Source organism: Rattus rattus, chromosome 8 (assembly GCF_011064425.1).
Source record: "Rattus rattus isolate New Zealand chromosome 8, Rrattus_CSIRO_v1, whole genome shotgun sequence".
In the NCBI taxonomy this organism is placed as follows: Eukaryota; Metazoa; Chordata; class Mammalia; order Rodentia; family Muridae; genus Rattus; species Rattus rattus.
The window spans coordinates 104668754-104696686 of record NC_046161.1 but is presented as its reverse complement, the minus strand read 5'-3'; the positions used below and the strand labels follow the sequence as shown (position 1 = coordinate 104696686).

The following is a 27933-nucleotide window of genomic DNA, read 5'->3' as shown; positions in this document are numbered from 1 at the left end:
ACCAATGACTCAGAACACTGACAGCATGCAGACACCTAAAGCTACCACAGCAGTAACTCAATCTTTGTGGTAATCAAAAGTTGTCAAATGGACTTAAAGCACGCTTAACAGGAGGGAAAACATGCTTGCTGCTGGAAACCTAGCCAACCACTGCAAACTCGTGAGGTCAAGGATCTCAGAAGAGAACTCCGGCCGCTTTACTGCATAATTCCTGACTGCAGTCTAACGCTTATCCTTCTGTGCACAGGTAAGCATAGCTCTCCCTCCTCATCGAAGAAGCTTCTCTGTTCAGCAAATGGAGGTCCCTACAGAAAACAACCAGAGCCAGAGTTGGCTCAGTAGTTAAGAACACTTGTTGCTCTTGCAGAGGCCCTGAGTTCAATGTGCAGGACCCACATGGTGGCTCACGACCATCTGTAACTCCAATCCCAAGGAATCCAACAATTTCTTCCAACCTCTGTAGGCACCAGGCATGCATGTGCTGGACATACATACAAACAGACGAAACACTGATGCACTTAAAATAATAAAAGAAATCTTGAGAGAGCAGCAGTGAGGGAGGGATGTAGAGGAGAGGGAAGGGGAGACGGCAAAGGCTAGCACAGAACTGAACACAGTGGGGAGCCCAGTCCCAATGGATACAGGGTACCCTAAAGTTCAGGGGATATTACAGGAGAGAGGTGGGAAGACAGTAAAAGCCAGAGGACTGGGGAGCCTGCTGTTAAAGAGCTGCCCAATGACAGTATCACTAGAGAAGCCAATGCAGGAGGAGGAAAATCTCACTCAGACAAAGAACTACAGGCAACTAGTGGCTGCTGAGAGAGGGAGAGTTTGCATTTCTGAGAGCAGAGCCCCATAAGTGGTTATCCAATACAAATGGTCAGTCCTAAGTCATAATCACACATAATCAAGAAAAATGAACTCAAGGTTGTCCATCTTTGTATATGTGACAATAATATAAAAGAGGTCATCAAATTGAGAAGGTTGAGGGAGAATATGGAAGGGGTTGGAGGGAGGAAAGCAAAGGAGGAAGATTTATTATATTTTAATTTTAAAATATATTAAAGGAAAATAAAAGAAGAAAGAAGAATATATCAACATTTAGGGTGTGGAAATAGCAGGCATGTGCTTACCATCGGCACTGCCGAACTGAATCATCATAACATCCTTGATTGCACACTAACAAGTCCTAAGGTAAGATGCTTGTAGAGCTAGTGCAGCTGACCCCTCGGTAATGGCAGACAGATGTCCCGAACAGCACAAGGAACAGTAAGGTCTGGCCAGAGGGCAAGGTCTCACAGGAGCAGTGCAGCACAATGAGGACAGCAAGCACAGCTGACTCAGCCCCAGCTACGTTAGAGTTTAATGAAAGGAAAGCTCTACTTTAATGACAGCACGGGCTCTGAAGACACAGACTCTCTAGAAGCAGTGATGCTGTGGCGACAGTGGCTGGGAAGCCTGCTCTCCTTCCTGAGGTCGCAGCCCATGGCTTCCGTGACTCTCTAAGGACCCATTCTGGAAGAACGCACTGGACAATGAACAATGATCAAGTTCACACAAGTCCCACAACTGTTCCTACAACACTGACCATTTCCTTATTTGAAAAGCCTACAAAATACAAAGAGAGAACAAATCTTAAGAGAAAAATCCGTTTCAAATACACGTAAACTAGAAGCATTTTTAAAGCTTTCCTGTAACTTTTTAAGACCTTAAATAACTTAAGGACAGCTTTTCCTTTGACGGGGCCTAACAGCTCCCACAGTGTAAGGCAGTGTGCAAACAAAGCTCACACAGTGTAAGGCAGTGTGCAAACAAAGAACACGCTTTTTCAAGAACACGCTCAACATGGACATCCATGACAGAGCAGCATTCTGTCAGGCAGGAAGGACAAACAGACAGAGTGTGAAGAAATGCACATTTCATTTTTCTTTCTCTGACTGACTGACTGACAGACACACACTCTCTCTCTCTCTCTCTCTCTCTCTCTCTCTCTCTCTCTGTCTCTCTGTGTGTGTGTGTGTGTGTGTGTGTGTGTGTGTGGTTTCTTGGTTTTTGGTAAAAACCTTAGAAGAAAGAAAGATAAAGCACTTTCTTATAGGGAAGAAGCCTTTTCCCACAGCAAAAAGCTCTGGAAATGAGCTACCTAATCACACCTTCCTTAGCAGTGGTATAGTCACCCCATACAGCAAAATCTAGGGAAACAAACGAGCTATGGCTTCGCAATTCCACACCAATGACACCCTGGAGAGGCTCCTGTGAAAGCTGGCGTGTTGGCTCCTGCAATCCCAGCATGCTTGGGAGTTGGAGGCAGGAGGATCATTACAAAAGCATGCCTTCAGTCACAGCAAAAGGTTAAAACCTTTCATCAGGACGCAGAAGCAGGTACACCTCTGTGATCTGAGGCCAGTCTGGTCTACGTAGCCAGTTCTGAAAGTCATGACTACACAGAAGAACCCGCTCAACAACCAAAACAACAACACAACTCAGAGCAACAAACAGATAAACCTTATCAACAGAACCCCTCGCTGCAGCAGAGCACAGGCTAGCAGAAGCTGGGAACGGACTGAACAGCAGCAGCAGTAAGGACACATAAACCACTCACACAGGGCCGGAAGGGACAGAATCTCAGACTTAGCGCTGTAGAAGAATACGCCGAGCAGCACTGGTCCAAGGCCATGTCACTTTACTACTATAAACACTGCAGTGTTTACTTGTTCATTGACGGGAAATGACTGACAGCACGGTCATTTTGACTCCTTTAGTCCTTCCAGGGAAGAACTTTCATATGTCTGCTTGTCAGCCTCCAAACATTCCCTAGGGGTGAAAACTATGAACTTTATAACTGACATTGCAATGTACTTTCATTTTTATTTAAACTTTACTGAAAAACTAATTTGAAAATTAAATTATACAATGATTAATGTCTTGATAATGTCTAATATATCTTTTATACATTCGTTTAAGGGGAAACTTTTTTAAACATTTAAAATTTTCTCTTTTTTTGGACACAGGGTCTTTCCATGTAGTAGTCCTGGCTATCCTAGACCTTGTTCTGTAGACAGGCTGCCCTGGAACTCAGAGATCCTCCTGTCTCAGCCTCCTGAGACCTGGCATTAAAAGCATGCACCACTACCACTACCCAGCTAAATGTTATGAAATGTTGGTGTTCTTGGCCATGTGGGCGGACAGAAGAAAGGGTCTCTCAAGGATGAGTTAAGGCCTTGCTGGCAGCAGGGAGATCCAGCGTCTGTGGACTGAAAATCTTGAAAAGGCAGCTTATTGATGGTTAATTGGGTACAAGTTCCTCATATCACAGCCGCTAATCTAACCTCTATGTTTGGTGAAGGAAAACGCCATGCCCTGCAAAGTTAGTACTTCCTGTCTACTGTTTGTAGCACTCAGCAGTGTGAGACACTGCAGGTGTGCCCGCCTGTCTTGTGAGCACAGTTCTGTGAGGGCTGTGAGGCCTACTCAGAAAAAGAACTCTACAGATGACAGAAAACAGCACTGTCTTCCACAATGACTGCTCCAAGGTCAGAGTACTTTTAAAAGACAGCCATTTCATCCTAGTGCATAACCTAGACAGAAAGAGTCTACTAGATTTCCTGTCACATTTCCTCTTCTCATGGATGATGTTTGTAGGCAAAGACAACTATGGAATGGTCCCCTCCTTTTCCATTATGTGGGATTCAGGGTCAGACTTGCACTGTAAAGTGCTTGGCCTGAGCACTCTAGTTTGCCCACAAATAAAAAAAAATTTTTTTTCTTTTTTTCGGAGCTGGGGACCAAACCCAGGGCCTTCCGCTTGCTAGGCAAGTGCTCTACTACTGAGCTAAATCCCCAACCCCACAAATAAAAAATTTTAAAGTGACAAAAACAAAAAAAGGAGACGAAGAGGCAGAGACAGTACCATGGGGGATGCCTCTTCCCTGGACACCTTACCTGAATAGAAGGAACATCTGTAAAAGCTTTTATAAAATCATCTTCATCAACTGCTCCAGCCCCTCCTTCTTTAGAAGTACCTGTTAATTAAAAAGAAATTAATTTCTACTGTATATTTTTAGGTATCTTAGCAACAAGGACAAAGTGAAAGATCCATTTGATATGAACAATCACACAATTTTGGAGGATGTTCCAGTGAATACAAAAATGTTTTAAAACAGGGCAACTTCCAGAAAGGCCCAGACACACGGTAGTAGTTGGCTCCTCCCTGACAATGACGGCAGAAGCCCAACCCCATGACCATGCCAGGCATTGGCAAGGACACAGTAAGGGGAACGCTGAGGCGAAGAACTGAATAGTCAGTCAGGTGTGGCAGCCCAGCTTGTAATCCTGGCACTTGGAAGGCTGAGCAGCAAGACTGTGACACACCCAATGCCAGTCTGGATGACACAATAGAAACATCTCTCAAATCCTAAATCAATCATTAATTGGCAACCTTAAATGACAATAAATTCAAAAAAACTGATGTGAAGCAACAGGAACAAAAGTCCATACATGATGTTGTGTTTAGAACACGCGTGAAAGAGATGAGGGTGTTGGTTTGGTTATATAACCTCCACTCATTAGGCCCAGACAAGCAATGTTAGTGAGGTGTTCTATGCCCTAGCTGGTAAGTAGCAACCATGAGAGCTGATGGCTAAGCTACGATCTCAGCTCCACCTCCATTCTTCTGAGATGCTGAGCTAAAGCCCACTACAGTGTCTTCTGTTGGTTTTCTGCTAAGCTCTATCAATAGGTGATGTAACTGAAAGCTGCAGGAATTAGGGACCCACCCCCTCTGCAGGGTGGAGGGGTGCATTCTGTTCTTCTTAGTAAAACTCTAGTACTCCGGAAGACCACTTGCTCCAGTTGATAGTTTTCTAACCCTCGCTGAATCTGCTCACAGTCCTCGGAAGACAGCACCAGCCAGCTCATCCCTTTTTGCAGACAGCTGAGTCCAAGACTGATGGATATCTCTTTAAAGTTCTACAGGTTTTTATTAGCATCTTAATTAGATACGATTAGAATCGCCATGTTCATACACTGTGTAATTTGTTTCTATAATGCATGCCTCTGCTTCCATTACTGATCACATGTGGATTCTCGTCTCTTCCCAGCCATGTCTCTTTATTCTTGGGACTTTGGGGTGGGGAGCAAGAGTTTAATTAGGGTTGTTTCAGAGTTTGTTTAGAAAAGCATGAGCTACACTAGGAGCACCTTTCTCCCCCTCCCTCCCTGTCTCTGTTTCTCCCTGTCTCTGTCTCTCTCTCTTTCTCACATTGTCATCATCATCATCATCATCCATTAACTGTGTAAAACTCATCAAGGAGAAGCAGTGCGTCATGACCCCTCCCTCTCTATGGCACTGCTCTGAGACTTAATCTTGGGCATGTAATCAAAGTAGCTGTGAGTTAAAAAGCGTAACCGTACATGATGCTTAAAGAGTGCATTCAAGGGAAACACTCTTCTCTCCTGCTTCTTCTAGCACTTACATTCTTCCCTCCCCTTCTTCCACAATGTCCCATGAACCTTGGAAGGGGGTGATATGATGTCCCATCTGTGGCCGGGTACTCAATAGTCAGAGACCATTCTATGAGTTTCTGAAGTTGCTCCCGACCACAACAGCATTATCTCAGGGTATGAAGGTAAGCTCTAGTTACTGCAGCCTCCACATTGGTACCCAGAGCTCTAGGGATAATAGCTGGTGTATGCTTGCTTCCCACAATCCTGTTTTCAGTGTTTTAAGTTATTTATTCTGTGTGTGTGTTTTGTCTACATGTATGCCTATGTATGCCTTTTAGAAGTCGTGAGATCTACCAGAGCTAGAGTTTCAGGAAGTTGTAAGTCACTCAGTATGGATGCTAAGAACCAAATTCAGAACCTCTGCAGCAGCAATATGCTTTCTAAACCACTGAGCCATCTCTTCAGCCCCACTTTCATATTCACAATTCACCAAAAAATACTGAGTATTCCTAATCTGAAAATTCAAAGTCTGAAGTGCTCCCAGAGTTGAAATATTTGAACACTGTGATAACTAATATTCACAGTCAGCTGTGGGTCAGAGACGGAATAAAAAGGAGAAGGGGAGCTTTGGAGTTTTGGTTGAAAAGCAAACAAACAAACAAACAAACAAAACCACAAAAGATTACAACTATGACTTTTCTCGGGCTGAAGCAGGTACATGACTTTTGCCAGCTGCTGATCAATTTTGTGACGTATGACATTGGAATCCTGAGGATTTTTATTTTAGAGTATATATAAGTGATAGGGCCCTGAGAGGAATCCTGAGGACTTTTATTTAGAGTATATATAAATGATAAGGCCCTGAGAGGAATCCTGAGGACTTTTATTTAGAATATATATTAATGATAGGGCCCTGAGAGGAATCCTGAGGACTTTTATTTTAGTATATATAAGTGATAGAGCCCTGAGAGGAATCCTGAGGACTTTTATTTAGAGTATATATAAGTGATAGGGCCCTGAGGGAATCCTGAGGACTTTTATTTTAGTATATGTAAGTGACAGGGCCCTGAGCGGTGGGATGGGTTGTTGGCTGTCATCGGTTGCCACTTGTTAATTAGTCATGGCCAAAGAAAAATAAGAATAATAAATTAGATGTCCTGATGGCAAAGATCGCACCTGCTCTAAGGGACCTGATTACCTCAATCAGCAGGAAGTAGTCTAATGATAACCTCACCCTCTTTCAGACCTCTGACTTTATTCAGGGAACTCCTTTCCCCTGTATCCTCTTGTCTCTCCTCTCCAGTGTTAGGGTTGAAAGGGTGAAGAAGGGTGGTAGAAAGAAGAAGCCACCAAGTAGCAAAAGTCACACTACAAGGAGGCTAGGGAGAGTGGGAAATCTGATTTCAAGTGCTGTAGAGAAGATGGTAGGGGATGAAGGAATGGAGGTTTTTTTTCCCCTTTTCAAAAGGCACAAAGTTAACTGCAGCTGCTACCACTGAGATAGCTCTCATTTTTCTCCCAGAGGGGATTTTCTGTTTTGCCTTTTTCTTCTTCATATATTCTGTTTCAAACAAGGATATGGAAGAATGGCTGAGCAGTTAGAAAAATTGTGGGTGGAAATGAAGGGGCCTGAGAAAGAAAGAATGTCTGAAATGGGAAAACAATCTGATGAAACAGCCTGTTTTGAGAGAAAAGGTTAATCTCAAAACCAACCTTGCCACCAGAGTGGGAGGAGGGGCAGCCCTGGGTTACGAGTCACCATCAGCTTTCCCAGTAGTCATACAGCATATGCTTGCTAACTGTGGAATATGGTTATAGCAAGATAGGATGGCACCCTACAGAAATGATAAATCTAAGGCATTTTAAAGAGTCTATGATATCATATGGAATAAACTCGCCTTTTGTGAAACAGACTCTAAATAGCTGGGCTGCTCAAAATAGAATTAATCACCAAAGCCTGTCTGGTGAGAATGGAGGTTCCGGTCTAGCTGACGCTCATCTCAGACAGTTGCTGTTGAAGAGCACGCTCCATACAGGAAGAGGTAATGTCCTTGGGGAGAAGTTCAAAGCGTGTGAGACAGTATACCCTACCCATCCAAATCACTAAAATTAAATTTAAAGGTGGCTACAGAACCAATACATACAAATCAAATTCTTCTGTGAGCACGGGAGACAGTGGCAGACATACAAACCCAAACTTGAAAACATACAAAGTTTAATAAAAAACATACTTGGGGGCGCCTAGGAATAAACCAACCAAATTGATCTAGGGTAGAAACAAAGGGTTCACTGGCCAGTTTGTGCCGACCTAAAACAAAAGCTAGATGCACCTAAGAGGAAAAGGCCTCTACAAGGCGGGGCTGAAGGTGAAGAAGTCCTCAGCCCATTGTTGGTGATGGAGATCCTGGGAGCCACAAGAAAGCAGGCTGAGCCAGCCCCGAGGACAGGCCAGCAAGGGGCCTACCCTCTCCATCAGCTCCTGCCTCCAGTTCCTTCTCCCTGCTTACATTCCTGCTCTGACTTCCCTCAGAGATGGAATTTTAGGCTAAAATAAATCCTTCCCTCCCCAACTTGCTTTTGATCATGGTGCTTTATCACAGCAATACAAAAAGGTATTGGACATTTAAAGCACATAAATAAACAAAGATAAACTTCACATTCATGACAGGACAAACTGTCACCATAAAGATGCCCAGTCTGCCCAGGTACAGCGGTAATAAATAGGCTCACAAAAGCAGATTTGCCAAACTGACTAAAAATTACTTGGACGAGTAGTAAGTCAGGAACTATTCAGACAGCCCTGCAGAAAACAACAAACTGGGTATATTATCTATGAAATGTAAAACCTTAAGAACTAAAATAACTATGATAACAGAACCGTGGAGCAGGGATAGACCAAGTAAAGAATAAAATGGAAAGTTCAAAACACACCTGTAGATTTATAAAACACTTAAATATGATCAATGTATCTGCATATTTTTTATTAATATGACAACATGCCTGAGACTGGAATATTGGGAAGAAAACAGACCCAATTTTGGTCAGAAGTTGGAAGTTTCCAAGTCTCGAGAGCCTCATAACATCCACGACAGGACAATGATGCACTAGCAGTACACACAGAGGAACAATCAGAGTGGCAAGGTGTGAATGCAGACGGATTGGGGCCCACTCTTTATGTGGGCCATGAAAATCAATCCCTTATAAGAGGAGCATCCTCAGCGAACTGTTCTTTGCAGTTACATGCCATTTCTCCATAATGCCCCCTGAGGAGCTAGTCTACACCACATAGACAACTGGTAGACACACTCAGACCATAGCAAAGAAACCTGGATTCATCCAGGCAAAGGGTAATAATGCTTGTAGTCCCAGCACTCAGGAGGCAAACGCCATCAGATCAGAAGTTCAAGATACGCCTGGTCTACATAGGCAGGACAGGCTAGATTCCGGTGACGCCTATGGAATACATAAGCAACTAACCAAAAGTGAAAAAGTAGGGAAGATACAGTCTGTTCACTAAGGTCCCAGAACTAACAATGCTAACAGAGTATTCAGCTTAAAAACATTTATCAAGTAGAAAAACTACAGTTGAGAACCACGCCTTTAATCCCAGCACTGAGGCAGGTGATGCTCTGTGAGTTTGAGGTCATGGCTATATAGCAAGCTCCAGACCAGCCAAGGCTGCAGAATGAGGCCTCCCTGTAAAAACCCAGAGGCAAACCAAAAAAACTTACAGTAGACCCTGACTCCATGAATATGTAGATATCTAGTCAAAGCAAATATTCAAGCAAATGTTGTATATAAATCCACAGACACTAAAAAAAGTAAATAAAACTACAGAACATGCTAACAAAAAAAGATAATGAAGAAGAAAAACATTTCAAGCTGCAAACCACAAGGAAGCATGGGAAAGAAATGTCTAAGACCACCAGAGACAACTCAGAATCATAATTAAGTGGTGCTTAAAAGGTGGAAGTACCCCTCCAAAGACAGGAGGGCAAGGGAAAAGAAGAAACAAAAAGGCTCCAGAGAGACAAAATGATTCCGGATTCTGAAGTAGAAAGCCGGCACAGCATGTGTATGCATTTCCACAGACCAACAGAAGAGGGCCAGTTTAAACTGAGCAAAGCTTCAATCCAAATCAGACTACACATTACGCAGGAAATGCCAAAATAACATCTACACAGACAGAATAAAGAAGAAAGTGAAGTAAGAAAGAAGCTTTTCTGATGATAAAACTAGCTGACTGAAAAACAAAGTCCAAACATTAAGAGGAAAAGAACCACAAGCAGCAACAAAAATTCAACAGACTGCACAGCCATTGCAGGAAGAAGAGCAAAGCAGTAGGCAAACTCAGAACTCAGACACAGGACTAAAGGCACTAACCCAAGTCAGACAAGACATTTTAAAGAAAGACAAAATCACCTGAGAACTAAGTCACCAACTATGTGAGAGAGTATAAATACATCCTTGCTTTGAAGGCAAAAGGTTACTTTACTTTGAAAATTTCTTAGAGGACACTTGAAATTTGAATATGGAATGAAGTATTTGAAGAGAGGTAGTCATGTATGTTAGAAATAAATTTATATAAAATAAAGGGGCTATAGGAACAAGTTAAATAACATCAGAAAGAAGTCAGAAAACACTTGGGGCAATCCAAAAAGACAACTGTAAGACTTTAAAATATCAACATCACAGAGAGAAAACTGGTGATGGGACTATTTTAGAGATAACATTACATGAGTTTCTTGTATTCAACAATCGTACCGCAGTCATAACTGAGCATGCCTTCTAACTCTAGAGATGTCATTACTAATTAGAGGTGAAATGGCATGGTTTACATTTACTTTGTTATGTTTCTCTACACAAAAGCATAGCTGTGAAAATCTATCTGAAGACAATTTATACAAATATGGAGAATTACTGTTATACATACAAGTGATAAGAGTTTACTATTTACCAACTGTGCTACTTGTAAAAATTCTTAGTAATAAAAAGTATGGAAAATCAAATTGGGCAAAGCCTGGGCCAACCTGGTCTACAAAGTGAATTCCAAGACAGCCAAGGCTACGCAGAGAAACCCTGTCTCAAAAACAAAAAAACAAAAACCCTATAGAAACCCGTTACGAAGGTAGCGTTTCAATGGAGTACAGAATATTCTACTTAGCTGTACTGACTTAACTGGTCATGTTTAAAGAAATACAGAGGGGTTGGGGATTTAGCTCAGTGGTAGAGCGCTTGCCTAGCAAGCGCAAGGCCCTGGGTTCAGTCCCCAGCTCCAGAAAAAAAAAAGAAAAGGAAAAAAAAAAAAAAAAAAAAAAGAAATACAGGGAAGTTAAGACGGGCACACTGCCACTTTATACAAAATAAACTCCCAGTATATTAATGTCAATGTAATAAAAACAAAAAACAAAAATCCTACTGTTATAGGAAACTAAGACTATTTTTATAATTTTACTGAATTCTTTTCTGTTTTTTTTGTTTTCTTTTAAACAGGGTTTCTCAGTGTAGCCCTAGCTATCCTAGAACTCACTTTGTAGACCAGGCTGGCCTCGAACTCAGAGATGTGCCTCTCTGCCTCCATAGTGCTGGCATTAAGCAAGTCTTTATTGAATAAGGCAAAGTTGGAGTCAAACAGAAAAGAGTGGGTATTTCAGATACCATAATTAAGAAATATGTGAAGCCTGTTGCAAAAATGCCAGAAGAGAGTAAAGAAAGACAAAATAGAATCTATCATTTTTTAAAAATCCAATCAACTGATAAGACAAAACAGCATTTCCATACCTCATTAGAAGAAAAAGATCCCAAGAGCGTGCGGCTAGTGTTGTCTGTGCACTGCCGTGCCTCAGGATTACAAAGAAGCACACTCAAGGCTCAGGGACTACCAAGACCGTTCAGCGTCTTCAGGCACTTTCTGCTAGCCTGAGTTTGATCCTCAATACTCGAGTTGTGCAGGAGAGAACAAACTCCTCCAATCCTACACACACACACACACTGGCATGCGAGCACATGCGTGCACACACAAAACAAACAAACAAACAAACAAACAAGTAAAATAAACGTAAAAAGAAACTGTGAAGGACTTTAGTAAACATGTGACCAAAAATGTTTGTAAACATATTTAGTAAACATGCTGGCCAAAAGTAAGGCAGATAGAAAAGAAATCATTTCACATATAAAAATGGCAAAAGCTAATAAGGCTGTTATATACACAAAAGTGGAGAAGGTAAAATAATACTATGTAAAGACACACGACACTGGATTAAGTAATCTCACTTAGTGGAATTTTCTACAAAATAGAGACACAAAAAATGTCATATTATGAGATTTGCATTCTCCCTAATGTCATGACATTGCAAACGGCTTTAATGACATGAAAAAAAAATAGCTTTTAAAATCCTGGCTACCAACTGAAAGTGTTCCCCACAATTTCTTGTGCCAGATGCTTACTGTGCTTCCCAAATTAGGCTATAGTATTTTAAGAGACTCTCTCTGTGGGAGAAGGTGAAAGTTGGGGTGCTTGATGAGACTTCCCTTTACAAGAGGGAAAGAACCTGGGCACTGTTGGCATGTGGTGTCCTCCACAGCAGAAGAACTTCAGCACATGGCAGTAACAAGATCCTACACTGTCCAACACCCTGTACAAGAGATAGTAAGCCTCTTTATAAATTATCCAGTCTAAGGCATATTGTAGCAGAAAACACACTAAGAAAAGATATTGAAGTGGAGGTAATAGCTTCCATTCTTAATACTGAAAACACATTCCTTAATGAGGAGAGAATCTAGTTTTAGGACCTACATAATAAAAAGGACTGACGCTGTAGAAGGACAGAGAACCAGTCACTTCTGCCTGATGACACTACGGAGGCAAGGTATTGCCTGAGGTTCTGAAAGACTACTTAAAACTGTACGCAATGCATGAGTGTGTGCAAGTGTGTGCAGGGGCCGTCCTCAGAGGCAGAGGGATTGGCTGCCCAGAGTGGAAGTTACAGGCACTTGTGAACAGCCCAGTGTGGGTGCTGGGAAGCAGCGTGCTTTGCCTTTGAGAGCAGTGCATGCTCTTAACTGCTGAGCACCTCTCTCCAGCCCCTCAAATGTAATTATATTGTTTATTGTAGCAATTACCATGATTTTTATATTTAAAATGGAACTATGTGTCCAAACTTTTTTCATTGGCAAGCAATATATAAAAATATCTTTAAAAAGATTAAGTGGAAAGGAAAGATTCATTCAGAATATGCACATTACAGAAATAATAAGAATCCAGCTGCATCAGACTGCACACAGACATAAGCACGAGCTTGGAACTGCAGCATTATTAGAAACCTCTATTTACATGGACAGTTACAATGAGGCTGAAAATGTCCCACACAGGCAATTTTTCTTAATGATAAATTTATCTTTCTGAGACAGAACTGGAATAGATTTGTGTCTATAAAGCTTTACAATGTTCTAACACATCACTTTTCATCAAAAAGAACAGGGAGATTCAGCATGGGAACTCATATGCTGCCAGTAATTATCTCTGGGTCATGAGGTCATGAACAGGCACTTTAGTGTCTTTCTAGGTTAACAACCTCAGACTGGGGCTAGAGGAGGAACTGCCTAGCACGCATAGAGCCCCAGGCCCCAACATCCCCAGCAGAAAAAAACCTGGGTGCAGGGGCATGCACCTGCAGTCCTAGCACTTATGTGTTTGGAGGCTAAAGGATCAGAATTTTAAGGTGATCCTAAGATACACAGCCAGTTCAAGGCCAACCTGGGATACATGAGACCCCGTCACAGAAATACGACTTGAATTGATCTCTCTTTGTGGTGTTTTCAGGACAGAGCATGGAGTGGGGCACAGAGTGAGTTCCACAGGCAATTGCAGATGGAAACAGGGATTTACATGTAGAGTATGGGTCTTCAACTCACATATTCAGATACCAACAAAATTGTCATCTTTTTTCCTAAATATTCTGAGTGCCTCAAAAAATAAATCTTGTACAAAGAAATGTCTGTGACACTTTAAGATTTACATAGGAGGAAAACTACTAAGGTTAAAAATGTGACCAGAGTAAAAGCCATCCATTCCTCCACACAGTGACAAAACAGGCAGCCGGCTACTCACAGTAACTTGTATTTTCTCAAATCATTTTTACCTTGAAGGTAAAGTTAAGATTCTTGGTATTGGGGGACTTTATGAGGCATAGATTGGAAGTTCAAAAAGATTTTAAGTTGGAATGGTGACTAGCTGACTTCTAAATTCCAAACTTAATAAGAAACTTCTACTATTTGAGACAAAAAGTAAAAAACATATATATGAACTTTTCTTTAGGAAATGACCCAGAAATTGTGCAAAAGGAAGTCTGACAGTGGTGCATCACCGGGTCCTCAGCCCATCCCAGTTACAGCTGACTATCTCGGGGAAAGCAGTCAATTCTGGGATTCCACTTATGAACAGGCGGTCAGAACTTCCTTCAGACCTCATTAGTGCTAACATCTTTTTTTTTTTTTTTTTTGGTTCTTTTTTCGGAGCTGGGGACCGAACCCAGGGCCTTGCGCTTCCTAGGCAAGCGCTCTACCACTGAGCTAAATCCCCAACCCCTAGTGCTAACATCTTCTGACTCAAAGATGTTTCCTCATCATCAAAGGAGGAACAAAGAAGGAAAATAAAACCAAAGCACACATACAGAAAGGTTTTCTGTTGGTTGTTTCTTTATCAAAAGGGTCTCGGCCCAGTTTGGCCTGCAACATCTACTGTAACTTGAACTTCTAAGACTTCTGCCTCTACTTCTGAGTGTCAGGGTCATGTGAGGTCTGAGCTCATGAGGTTCATGTTCATGGATGTGAGGAAAGCGCTCTACGAGCTGAGCTACAGCACAAAGACATGGAGACCTACTAGTGAACTTCTGCTTCTCATCAACAGCACATGCTTTGAAATTAGGTAAGTGTGAGTCCTGTCACGCTTATTCTTTATGTATGTGTGCACGTGTGTGTGTATGTATGTATGTATGAATGTATGTATGTATGTATGAATGTATGTATGCTGAGGAGAGGGAATGATTAGCATCATCTGTAGCAAGTGGGAATTTAGAAATTACTGAAAGAGGGCTGGAGAGATGGCTCAGAGGTCAATAGCTGCTTTTCTAGCCCAAGTCCCAGCAACCTCATGGCAGCTCCTAACTGTCATGAGCCATCTAGGAGAGGCTAAGGCTAGCAGGTGACTTTCCTAGAGGTGGCCCATCATTTTTGCATGGTCTGTGATGGTTGAGCTCTAAGAAGCAATGTCCAAAAGACTTCATCTCAGGACTGCCTCGTGCAGTTGCTATGCCTTTCCTGTCATCATCACATAGCCTTAGGATTCACGGGCATTAGCCCACTCTATTGAGCAGGTTTTCTTCAGATCCACATGAAGATGAGCTTTCATGAATTAAGACTGTTTAAATGAGGGGTTGGGGATTTGGCTCAGTGGTAGAGTGCTTGCCTAGGAAGCGCAAGGCCCTGGGTTAGGTCCCCAGCTCCGAAAAAAAAAAAAAAAAAAAAAAAAAAAAAAAGACTGTTTAAATGAATTAATGATTTTATAGAACACCTGATTTGATTCAAATAATTTTAGGAAAAAAGTTTTAAGAAATGGTTTTAGTTGTTTTGCCAGAAAGATATAATAAAGTTAGAATCAAAAATAGACTATATCTATTCCTCATAGAATAGTAGGTAAAGGCTGCATAATAAGGAATACAAGGGGGCTGCAGAGATGGCTCAGAGGTTAAAAGTGCTGACTGCTCTTCCAGAGGTCCTGAGTTCAATTCCCAGCAACCACACGGTGGCTCACAACCATCTGTAATGAAATCTGGTGTCCTCTTCTGGCCTGCAGGCATATATGCAGGCAGAACGCTGTATACATAAATAAAATTAAAAAAAAAAAAAGGAATACAAGGAACTTTCACAATGATGCTAAAAAAGAGGAATAGGCTTGGGACAAATCTGTGATCAAGTTAGAACATTCATTCTAGGTCAGGTCCAAGGATGAAGCCACAGGTGTGCACTGTGATAAAGCAAGGCCATGGGAACCTGTTGCTCTGAACTTACAGTGAGCTGCAGAGTGAACTGCTGCTTTGAGCTTACTATTAACATCCTTCGCAACCCCTTCTGTTATGACATTTTATCTATGAGGTAATTTTCTAAGAACTTTTGACTATAAAAAGGCCAGAGAGATGAAATAAAGTGGTGGCTTGTGGGCTCTGCCCCATCCACTAAATGTACATATGTATATGTCTGTCTGTCTGTCTATATGTACTTATGTAGGTATATATGTATGTATGTAAGCATGAATTCTTGTGGAGTTGATTGAGGCAGGTGCTCAGGCCCAACCAAAATGTATGTGTGTATTCTGTGTAAATCAATTTCTTCCTTTTCTTTCCTTTTCTTTTCTCTCTGGCGCACGAAGAGTTAACAAATCCAAGTTTCTCACCTGGACATGAAGAATTTCTTGAGCCAGAGAAGGGAGCACTACAAATTAAGCTTTCTTTCTTAACTCCCTTGCTGGCTGCAGCCTTCGGCCTTAGACTAGCAGAGCTGTAGACAGAAGAAGTACTGCGGGAGACAGATAAATTTCCCCTCCCCCTGACCCACACCCCACCTCTGTCTTCCCTTGGAACCTTCTCACCCCAGGCAGGCCACTGGCACATAACCATATGTAATGAGGTCTGGTGTCCTCTTCTGGCATACAGGCATACATGTGCCAAAACACTGTGTAACAGACGAGCGAATAATAAACAAGGAACTCCGTGAGGAGACGGGGCGCTGCAGATTTGAGATGCTGGTCTTCCTAGTAATGAGAGCTGAAAGCTAAAGCTGCCGTCTACCTACTGCTCCGGGCTGACCTTGCCTGCTAAGTCCAGAGTGGACTCCACTGGGGAGTGCTGAGGTTCAAAGTAGCCTTGGTATTAAAGGAAAACAACGCAAACACAATTAAATGGTCACCTAACTAAGCAAGAAAAGGCAAAGGACTTTTGAAAACAGGATTTGTCCAGTTCTATGTCTCAATGACAAGTTATTAACCTCACAATCCAAAGCTAATTATAAACTATGGAATTATACCACCATCTAATCTTTCTCTTATTTTACAAAACAAAGAGCAGCCAAACAACTGGTGTAGTAGTAGAGGATCCTGTAAGTCAGGAGATGAACTTCAAAAAGCCAATCTCAAAGCCAGGCTCGGTACTACCTGCAGGAAGACCAGGCTTCCCCAAGTCAGCCCTGGCCACACAGCAAGCGGACGGCTAGCCTGGGCTCCAGGCAACCATTAAAAAGAAACAACCCCACGCTAAAGGATACCGAAGAAGGATAAATTTCAACACAAAAATATCTGAAGATCTTTACATTTACAAAGTAAAAGTCCCAGGTTTGCTTACTGTGTCCTGTTGGAGTCCTACTTGCTAAGCTCCACTGTGACACACTTGATCACTATTGGTCATTGATAGACTTTGGGGACACAGAGCCAGCAAACCCCATTTGTCCACAAAAATGAGTGTGTGGCAGCAACAGCAACAGCAAGATGATTTTTATTTTTATACTTTGCTTGCTTATTAACTATTCAACTCTATGTACGTTACTTTATTTCTGTAGACTAAGTTGTTCATCAATTAAACTAAGACAATAAAGTCCTGAGGCTCTTACGTGAAAAGCATATAAGCCATAACCCTTCAGAGGGGGAGGGGAGGAAGGGACAGGAGCCAGGCCGCGAGGACACACACTCTTCAAGAACTATTTCAGCCACGACTGGGTTTATGACCCTTTTGGGGAACTCTGCCAAATTTAAACAAACAAACAACCCCAACCTTAAAATGTCCTTATCTTCTCATTCAGTAAACTCCAGAAACTCATTCCACTGAGTCAAGCAGGTGGAGCCCAACGGCAATGCTGGTGCTCAGGATGCTGGGGAGGGGAACAGAAAGCTTCAGGCCAGCTGAGGCTACAGGGGAAGCCCGGGGACAGGAAGAGACTGTTCGTAATTAGATTTATTTGTATTTCTTTTGTTTGCACAAGTCCTTTACTTCTACTGCCCTCAAAAACCAAGGCACTGTGGAATGCCTCAGTAACAGGCACGGGTACGGCACTACAAGGCCACTAAACAACAACTGAATACCAGCATCACCAAAGCCTTAGCCACAGGGGCGCTGGAGACATGTGAAAAGGTATACATGAAAGAGTGGCAACAGTTGACAGTTGCAGGAAAACTAAAGGCAATCTAAATATCTACACATACATGTTTAACTAATTTAATAATTTAATTTAAGACCATGAAAAAGCAGGATAAAATAGCAGGTAGGAAAGGGGAACACAAAGTGATGTAATACAAGTAGTGCCACTTCTGTCTTCTCATGCCATACAGGCATGTGTGGAAGTGACTAAGGAGTTCTCTCCGCACTACAGCTAGTGCGCGTGACTTCTGCTCCTGACTCTATCTACAGCCGGCTCCTGTCCTCACACACTGGAGCTGGCACCACCAGGATTACTAGGCAGAGCCGCTCTGCGAGGGCCAAGGTTTCTTCCGAAAGAAAGATGCTGCAGTGACTCTAAGAAAACTCCCTACAGCTAATTTAAAAGTCAGCGTCTCGGCCAATACCAGAGCATCTATAGGTAAGTTCTCAAAGAAAGACTGACAGCCAAGAATGCGTTAATTTCAGAACATCAATACTCTCTGGCCAGACATGTGTTTCTTAGAACAGGCGGCTGCCTGGCACGGAGGCTTGTCCTTGTAACTCGCCCACATGAAGTTACGATTTAGAGGTCAGCCTAGGCCATGAAGGAAGACAATCTCAGAAAGCCCACGACCAGAGAGACACTCAAGTGGGCATTGACAGCAAGAGAAACGAGAATGAATGTGCGATGCTGAAGAGCGAGAAGAGGAAAAAGAAAGAGGAGGAGGGAGAGTCACTGTCTAGGAGGATGACACAAGGCCTACCTCACACTCCTACCTGCAAGGACTGCAGACTGCCAGCCACAGGCTAAGGGGACTAAGTCAGTCCTTCAAGAAAAACCTTCTCATATCAGAGAACCACGTGGCCGGTGATAAATAAATTACTCCAGAATTAACTCATAAAACCAGAATTATAAACTACTAGTCAGGATTCATAAGAATGCTAAATATTATGGCAAATATATACCCAGATAGTAATTCATACATTTTTAATATACAGTTTATTTTTAGCAAAGGTTTTGTGAAACTATCACAGGTTAGAATTCTGTAATTCAGTCATTAAAGATCAGGAAAAACCTCCCCTGTAAGGATGAACAGCGCTATTTGTTAGGGAACACCAAAGACTACCACATGCATCTTCCTGAAGATCAGATGGTGTCACAGAGCATCATGTGCTACAGCACTAGTAGTGCAGAACACGCTTATGGGCATTCTTTCTCATTATATGATATATCAGAGTTAAAGTCTAAATGCGAGATACCGGTGTCGCTTATCCTCCGTACCCGCACTCGAGAAGCAGAGGCCGGTAATCTCTGTGAGTTTAAGGCCAGTCTGGTCTACACAGCCAGTTCCAGCCAGCCAGGGCTACATAGCGAGACCCCCCAGCTACGGGGGGGCAGGGGGGGCAGGCATACATCCCTATATTTCTAATCATATGATTTAGAAAACATGTTTGGTTGTGCTAAAATAGAACACAGCTTCTTTCAGAACCAACATAGTAGAAGACAGGCAGTTTTTATTTTCCTTTCAGTTTTGTTGTTAATCAAAGTACCACAGACAAAAAGATAAAACACAAAAACTGTAAAGACCTTGATTTTCACATCAATTACTATAAACGAAATGTTTCCAAGATACTGTGTGTGTGTGTAAGCACACACACACGTGTCAGTATTTTAAGATGAGTGACCTCTACCATTCAAATAGGTATTTGTCCTTACAGACTCATTCTGTCAGACAGATCCTACAGAAAATCACACCAGGAAGTTACACATGGATCCTACTGAGTATATGAAAAAATACCATTAAAAAAATTAAGGCAGAGATTCTAAAAAGCTCCAAGAGGTGCTGCACGACTGCGTAAAAGCCTGCTTCCCCCACTTCCTTATTTATTATTATCAAACCCAGAAACCATTTCTGAGGCAGTTTTCCTTGATCATCATCATCCAGTTCCTGTTGTGACAAATTATTCAGTGTATTCAGCCATTTTAAATGTTGGAGTGTCCGTTACACCTAGACACTGTGAAAACATACTCTATTTCTGTACCTCAAAGCTCTGACAGCTACAATACCCAAAATCGACCCAGTCCTGAAATACCACTCCCTTTCAAAGACACACTCCAAAAGACTACTTCTTTGAATCTTTCCTTTAAACCTGGCATCTGAAAAATAAGCACCCAAAAGAAAACACAAATTCATACATGTTTTTACCAGAAGTTACCATTTATAGTAGTCATCTTCTAAAAGGCAGTACACTTTCTATGTGTAACACTGTCTCTAGCCCTGCATTTCTGCTGCAGTCATGGAGAGCACACTGCTCTGAAGCACTGAGCACCACAATGCATGAAGCATGCACATGGACCTGAGATGCATTTGCATTACCTCCAACCTTAGGGCCACCTGCTGAACCGGGCTTCCGTGTGCTGTTGACAGGGTTTCCAGGAGTTTTAGGTGCAGGAACCTTGAAGGCTGAAGCAGCTGATGATGGCCTATTTCCATCCACTGATTCCTCATCGTCAAAGCTTTTATCTGCACAAAGCAAAAGAAAATAAATCCTTAAGGAAGCTTTTTCCATTTTCCAGGAAGACTCAAAATAAATAAAGCTATGGATAAAAATCATTATTTAGGTAAGACACATAATAAGAAAATAAAGATTCTTTGAATAAATATTTATATATTGCTTAACACCACATAAAATAACCTCTGTGATTTAAAATAAAAATACCATATTGTCATATTTCCAACTCAGACATTAAAGGAGACATATTAACTTGAGAGCAGTCAAAGCATCTCTGTTTTTTGCTGCTCATATAAGCATTTTCTGCCAGCCCCTCCCATAGTCAATCCTCTAGCACGCCCTGCCTTATTCCTATACCCAGATTCTGCAACTTACAATCACAGATCCGTTTGCAAATCAGCCGCCTCATTCCTCCGAATTTCCCTCACCCTAGAATAGCTCCTAATAGTTCACATGGCCAAATACAGTAAATTTGATACTAATCAAAGATTCTATCAAAAATAGATAGAAACAACCACAGAACCGCCACTGAGGTTTGTGCCGGCATTTTTCTTTCTCTTCCCTGCCCTAGGTGCTGCAACAGCCAATCAGCTGCAAGGTGACATCATCTTATGGCAGCTACTGCCTGATGAAAGGTAAAAAATCTCCATGCATCTAAAAAAATCCTCTATACACTTACAATGCATCCTCTATGAAAAATGTAAACGCATTTCATGCTAAAGGTTTATAAATCTAGGTTTGTAGTTTCTTGCGTTCTACCCATGGAAATCCATGTAACTAGGACATTGGGTTTCAGCAATAATTACTGTGCTGTGTGCTACCGCATCAGGAAAGCATGGGAACAGCAGGGCTCACTGCTGTGCATAATTAACTCTGTATGTAACCTCACAATGTGCTGCCTACGGGAGCGACAGAAAGGAAACCAAATAGTCTCTTCTCTTAAGTGACTCTGAGGCTCCAGCTGGAATATGCACAGTCACACTGCTGTCCTCTCCTCACACAAGCCCACCAGCCTCCAGTCAACTCCTCCCTCCCCCACTCACAAGAGAGATGCCACGCACTCTGCTGACAAACGGTTTTCTCTAGGACCCTGCACAAACCAACCATGACAAACAAGATGGGTGAGGCAGAGAAGCAGCTTTACCACAGACTCCAGATCAATACGTGAGAATTTTCCTCCTGTCCTTTCTGTTCTCACTATATAAATGCCCACTCATCCTGAATTCAAGACTCACCACCAGTATAACTATTAGACAGGGACAAAGACGAGACCCCAACAAATTTTAAGACTATTACTGGGGGAAAAAATAAACAGTCTGAGATCACATTCTATTTCAGCAAATGTTTTGTTAACATCACGTCTACCCTCCATCCCCAAGCCCCCGATTCTTCCAGTTTAAATACAACATCCTTTTGCCATAACACAGTTAGGAAGCCAGGATGGAGAAATTAAGGAACTTAGAACTTGTGCTTTATATTTTATATGTATCTCTCTATTAAGAATACCAAAACAATTCAGAATAAACTTCTTTTGGTTCACTATTAAACACACACACACACACACACACACACACACACACACACACACACACACACACACACAAGATAGAACAGACACAGAAATCTACAGAAAGTCAGGCACTGAAGGAGGAGGCAGAAGTTCCCATGGAAACCATGTTCTCCTCCTATACACACAAGAACTGAAAAGTCTAAGTGTCCTTAGCATTTAAAAAATTAACTCTTAACAGTTTCGAGCTACTAGGATTAAAAAAAAATAACAAAGCTAAGCATACAATCCCAAGAAACAAATAATAAATGTTCACAAACAAATGTATTAGTATAGTCAGCACCCAGCTGTAAAGACTGCCTCCACCTTGGCTCTTATAAGCACTCTCACACCCATCAGTTCTGCATCCCCACAAAACAGTAATGAAGTACAGTGTCTACTGTGGCATGGGTTCTCGTCACCACAGGTAGATAATCCTGGAAGGTTCAGGCTGTCCCTGGGTTCTCTGGTATGAAGGTATCACGGCTTACTGTGCCCACTCATCCCACTGCTCACAGACATTTTGTTTGCTCAGAGTCTGTACCTATTCTAAAGCTGTGCTCTTAGGAGAAAGTTAAAGGCTTTACAGATTCAGCATTATTACAAGTAGCACACAAACCACAGGCCAAGCATCTCTAAAAAATCTAAAATAGCAACTGTTGGAAATACAGTGCTTTCTCATGACATAATGCTAAGTTTCAGATGTGAGACCATTTTGTATTTCGAATTGGGGGATTAGGAATGTTCAGCTAAATATAAACAGACTCATACAAATACTCTAAACACAGAAAAGGGAAAAAAATCTGAAAACACTCCTGGTCCCAAGTATTTCAGATAAGAGATGTTCAACATGTAATTTATTATTAATGTATTTATTTGAGACCACAGGAAATCAAAGATGTATTTAGTAATACGGTATCTAGAGGATGTAGTAATATACTATAGCAGTGTTCCTCAAAATGTGGTATTCAGATAAAAGCTCAGCACTGCTGACACTTGTTAGAGATGGAATAAATGATGGTTACACTTATTTATTTTATGTATTTGTACCCATGCACCACGGCACTCATATGGAGATCATATTGATCCAAGGGACTGAACTCAGGACATCAGGCTTGCAACTAAAGCTTTTACTTACAGAGCCATCTTGACAGCCCCCAAAATTCAGATTCTCAGGTATGAATCCATTGTAGTACATCAGAAATCGTGAGCGTGCAGCCTGATACCTCCCCCACACTGACAAGATCATCTCCTAACAATCACATTGGTCAACTTCTCTCTTTAATAAAAAGGGTCACATGGCAAATATAGGCTTTAAGATCTATACACAAATGTTCTTTAGTGCAATTGCTTAATTATGATATGGGAACAAAGCACCATACAAACTGTAAAAAGTCGGTATGGCTTTGTTTCAGTTTCACATAGAAAAACAAGAGATAGCCAGGACTTGCCCATAAGCAACAATTTGCCAATTCCTGTGTCTAGGGTAAAAACCAAATATAAAAAAACTAGGGTAAATGTACACATAAAAGAGAAAAAAATTATAGAAACATTAGATCTTTATATAAAGTATGCAAGGATTTAGATATTAAAAAAGATGTAATAGGAAATAATTTATATATTTGTGTAAATATGTGAATTCGACTTCCTGTATGCTGAAGTACCAAGAATCATTTTGCATTTTAAAATAATCTAATATGCATTACTCTTTGAAGCAGTAAACTTCAACGTTGAACTTCTTTTTCATTCCATTGCCCATAACACAAGATCAATTAGGCACAAACAGTCACTGAACACATCTGTCTCACTGACCCACTTAGAAAGCGTGAATTTTTAAAAATAATCTCGTTTTGGGGGAGGGTATAACTTGACTTTTTTCTTGTGTTTAAACTGCATCAATAAAGAGACTAGAAATATGGCTGAGCAGTTAAGAACACAGATTGAGGGGTTGGGGATTTGGCTCAGTGGTAGAGCACTTGCCTAGCACGCAAGGCCCTGGGTTCGGTCCCCAGCTCCGAAAAAAAAGAAAAAAAACAAAAAACAAAACAAAAAAAACCACAGATTGATCTTCAGAAGACCGGCGTTCAGTTCCCAGCACTCACGTGAAGGCTAACGGGGGTCTGTAACTTCAGCTACAGGGGGATCTGACACCCTCTTCTGGCATCTTCAGACATTGAGCACATGTGATGCCCAGACACACATGCAGGCAAAACACCCATGCACATAAACTAAAAATAAATCTTAAAAACAAAATAAAAACCACATGGCTGGACAGAGGGCCCTTTAAGTGCTTACTGCTTTTGCACAGGACCCCAGTTGAGTTCCCAGTCCCAGCGCTAGGCAGCTCACAACTACCTGTGAGTCTGGCTCCAGAGACTCCCAATCATTCTCCTGCCCTTCACTGAGCTACACTCATATGCACATGCTACACACAGACATGCACATATACATGTAATTCAAGTAAAAAATCTTTTTAAAAATTACATCAAAACATTCTATTATAGTGTTATTTAATATATAAAAATAAAATAGATTCTAAATCTGCAAGTATTTTCCTTAAATTTAAATGAACTAAAGTGTATGAGCAAAGGCTGCCAGGACGACCTCTGTTGATTGAGAAATGTGAAGAGAAGTAAAGCTGGAAAGCCGGACTCTGGAGGCAGACCACATGGGGACAGGACAGGGGGACAGACCACATGGGGACAAGTGGGGGTAAAGACCACAGAAGGACAAGTTAGAGAGGGGGGATAGGCCACACAAGGGCAAGTGTGGGACAGACGACTCAAGCACAATTTGGGGTGGGGGGAGGTAGACCGTGACACAAGCACAAGGCAGAAAGGGAGTAGGTAACATTTATATCAAACCAAGCAGCTCAACGAAGCAATACTAGAGATAAAGATGATAAAGGGGGCAGTTCAACAGGGGGATTAAAAACTGAGTATTTACACACCTGGAAACAGCTTCAAGTACACAAAATAGAAAGCAGAGGCTTAGGAATCAGCTGAGTAGGAGAGCAGCTGTAGAGCAGTTGAAGGTCCTATGTCTGATTCCCTGTACTAGAAACAAACAAAACACTAGCACTTCATAAAAGGAAAGTCTTCAAAAACAAGAGAGAAGAGAACAATCAGTTTTTACCTACTACCAATAAGGTTTCACATTCTCTTACCATAAAGGAGTTTACGAACTAATTCTCACAAATCCTCAAATTAAACCTGTTTTTACAATCAATGTAGAGGTTTTGAGTGTTCTGGGTCTCTACCCATATATCTTCTACCTAGAATGCTTCTCTACATCTCGGTCAAACCTCCATGTCTTTGTTTCTCTGTCACCTTAATGAAGTTTTCTCTGGGTGCTAACTGTAAACTCCCAACATCCTAAGAGCTACTCTAGCTGTTCTTCTGGTTCCTATTGTTGCTGTTGAGCTGCCCTTCCCAGTCCAGCTCATGACCAGTGAAGGCAGGACCATACCGTTTGCTGGTAGGACCACTACTGTGTAGCGTCAACACGTACAGCAATGTCTAGACAAGCGTCTGCTTTCAGTCTCTAACAAAAGTATTACTAAGGTTTTTGAGGAACTATTCCAGAGGCAAACAACTGCACTCACTTGATAAGATTCCTGGTTTTTAAAAATCTTAACAGCAAACAATGTTTGACAACAAGAGAACACAGACTAGATAGAATGAACCCATCAAAGCTTTCTACGCTACTGTATGGTAAAAGGAGCAGGTGAAAACCATGTGACACACAGGTAAAACTCAGTACACCAAAGGAGAACTCATAAGATATGGGGAACCACAAGTCAGTGCTAATTCTCCTATGTCTATTTTTCTTTTTCCAAACTTTTTTCAAAAGAGAACCAATCACTCAGGGACATGGCTCTGTGAGTCAAGTGCATGCTATATGCGTGTAGGCCCTAAATTCGAATCCCTAGTACCCACAGGAAACTGGGTGAAGTGACATATACATATAAACGAAACATATATATCCATCAGCCCAGTGCTCCTACAGGAGCTGGCCTGGCCTATGTAGCAGGCAAAGATGAAGAGATCCTGTTTCAAACAACAAGAAAGAAAAGGACTGAAGCCCAAGACTGTTTTCCACTCCCATGCCCACATGGGCTCATTAGCATATGCTCACACACCCTACACCATCACCAGTAGCACCAGCATCACACAGAAGCAAAGGATAACTAAATGAATAAAAGTGGTGGAGGGGTAAGTAAGAGGGGAGAGGGAAAGGGGCAGAAAGAGACAAGAAGTGAATCAAATCAAATGCTTCTGAGGGCTGTAAGAGCAAACACAAAGTTCCTAGGAGCAGCCCAAAGGTGCTAGAGGAGAACTAACATCTGAGCAGGATGAAGAAGCTGTCTGTCTGCATGATGGAAAAGGGAACAAGATGGAGAACAGGAAAAATCAACACAGATGAAGGAAAGGAGATGAAGAAGAGATGGAAACCGAGGAGGAAACAAGACATCACAGCAAGAACAAGTGTAAACAATTAACATGACCAGGTGTGCTTAAAAGCTGCATTTCTAGAGGAGACAGAAAGGCATGTTTTCCTACAAGGAAAACTGTAAGGAGTGGAAGACTATTTAAAAAGATATCTGTCAGTTAAGTAGAACTTCTACAGATAAAAACATAGTAGCCAAAACTTAAATTCAGGAAACAGGGCTAACCGGAGACGTGACACAACTCAAGGGATACTTAGTAAGACAAGTCAGAAGACCCTGTCTGGTACATATGAAGTAGGCCTTCCAGTGTTTGCAGACTGGGAAAGAACATGTGACCACAAAAAGCAAATGGAAACCATGACGGCCAGCAGCTTCGTCCTCACACCAGTGTTTCACAGAGGCTGAGGCAGAAAGCTGACGTTAAAAAGGGCTGAGTGTGCGACACACTTGCTGAGCAGGTGTGGTGCTGCCTACATGACAAGGACTGAAGAGGAAAGAGATGGAAATGGGCCATATCAACACAGATGGAGGAGGAAGGGGTGACAGGAACACACAGGTGGTGAGATCAAGGGAGAGGCCATGGAGCAATTACTGACAAGTGAGGGGACTGAAAGAGCTCTGCAGTGTGGGATCTGGTTCCACACATTTTCAAAGTTTTGAATTAATTTTTTAAATGTCAATTCTCTAGTTAGAAGAAGCTCTTTATACAATTTATTATATTTAGATGCATTCATAAATAAGCAACACTAGTTTGCGTTTTATTATTCAAATGAGAGAAAAAGGATGAACAGACTAGAAATAGCAATAAAGTTTTATTTCTCAAAAAAATTTGATACACACTGTGGCAAAGCATGAACATTTCTCACAGCCAGAGGGTGAGTGTATGGAAATCTGAGCTGTGTGCATGACTCTGCTATGGCCACTATGCTGTGTGCATGACTCTGCTATGGCCACTATGCTGTGTGCATGGCTCTGCTACGGCCACTATGCTGTGTGCATGACTCTGCTACGGCCACTATGCTGTGTGCATGACTCTGCTACGGCCACTATGCTGTGTGCATGACTCTGCTCTGCTACGGCCACTATGCTGTGTGCATGGCTCTGCTACGGCCACTATGCTGTGTGCATGGCTCTGCTACGGCCACTATGCTGCATAATAAAATAATTTTAAAAGTAAAAAAAAAAAAATCTATCCTCCTAAATTCCTAGACGGTGTCACAAAAAGTTTATCTGGCACATGAAACTACTTCAACCAAAGGGCAAGAAAAGTGAACAGTTTAGTTTACTATGTATTAGCCTGTCTGTGTGGCCTGAATAAGACTTAGCAAAACAATAAACTGAATTGTTGTTCTGATTTGGTCCAGGCATAAAGAGAAAGTGATGCAGACAGAAGAGGGAAAGACAAGGAGGAGATGGACTCCAGGGGGAATGGAGGAAACCAGACAAAAGGAAAACAGGAGAGGGAGGAAGGACGAACAACAGCAGAGGAGAAAAAGCAGAGCACTGACAGAAGGAGCCCAGGCTCCCTCTGCCACCTTCAAAGGCATGTGTAGAGGCAGGAGCGCACTGCTCTGCTGGGCTGTCAGCCCACTCCTAGGCCCAGAGCTAAGAAAGCTCTGAAAAGCAGGCTTTGTTTGGGCTTTTCATTTTCACTAATGAAACTCATTTATTTTAGGTCACGTAGGAAAACTTAAATTTCCTGTCTAGAGGGAGCAGGTTCAGCCGGTCTTTCAGATGTGTTCCTTCAATGTTACTGAGAGTTATATGGGTCCAACAAACATTTTCAGGCTGTTAAA

The 27933-nt window shown here is 41.9% G+C and overlaps 1 protein-coding gene across 27 annotated transcripts in view; it reads right to left on the bottom strand.

Moving 5' to 3' along the window:
- The window catches only part of Clasp2 (cytoplasmic linker associated protein 2), a 182605-nt gene that overhangs the window by 88786 nt on the left and 65886 nt on the right, over nt 1-27933 (bottom strand). For 21 of the 27 annotated variants that reach the window (XM_032910953.1, XM_032910954.1, XM_032910955.1 and 18 more), the window contains 2 exons: nt 20006-20152; nt 3943-4022 (listed from right to left, as the gene is read on the bottom strand). In XM_032910953.1, the coding sequence (XP_032766844.1) occupies nt 3943-4022; nt 20006-20152 (227 nt within the window). Of the gene's footprint in view, nt 1-3942; nt 4023-20005; nt 20153-20516; nt 21048-27933 lie in introns of those variants that run through there. The other 6 variants (XM_032910971.1, XM_032910973.1, XM_032910977.1 and 3 more) reach the window with 6 other exon arrangements.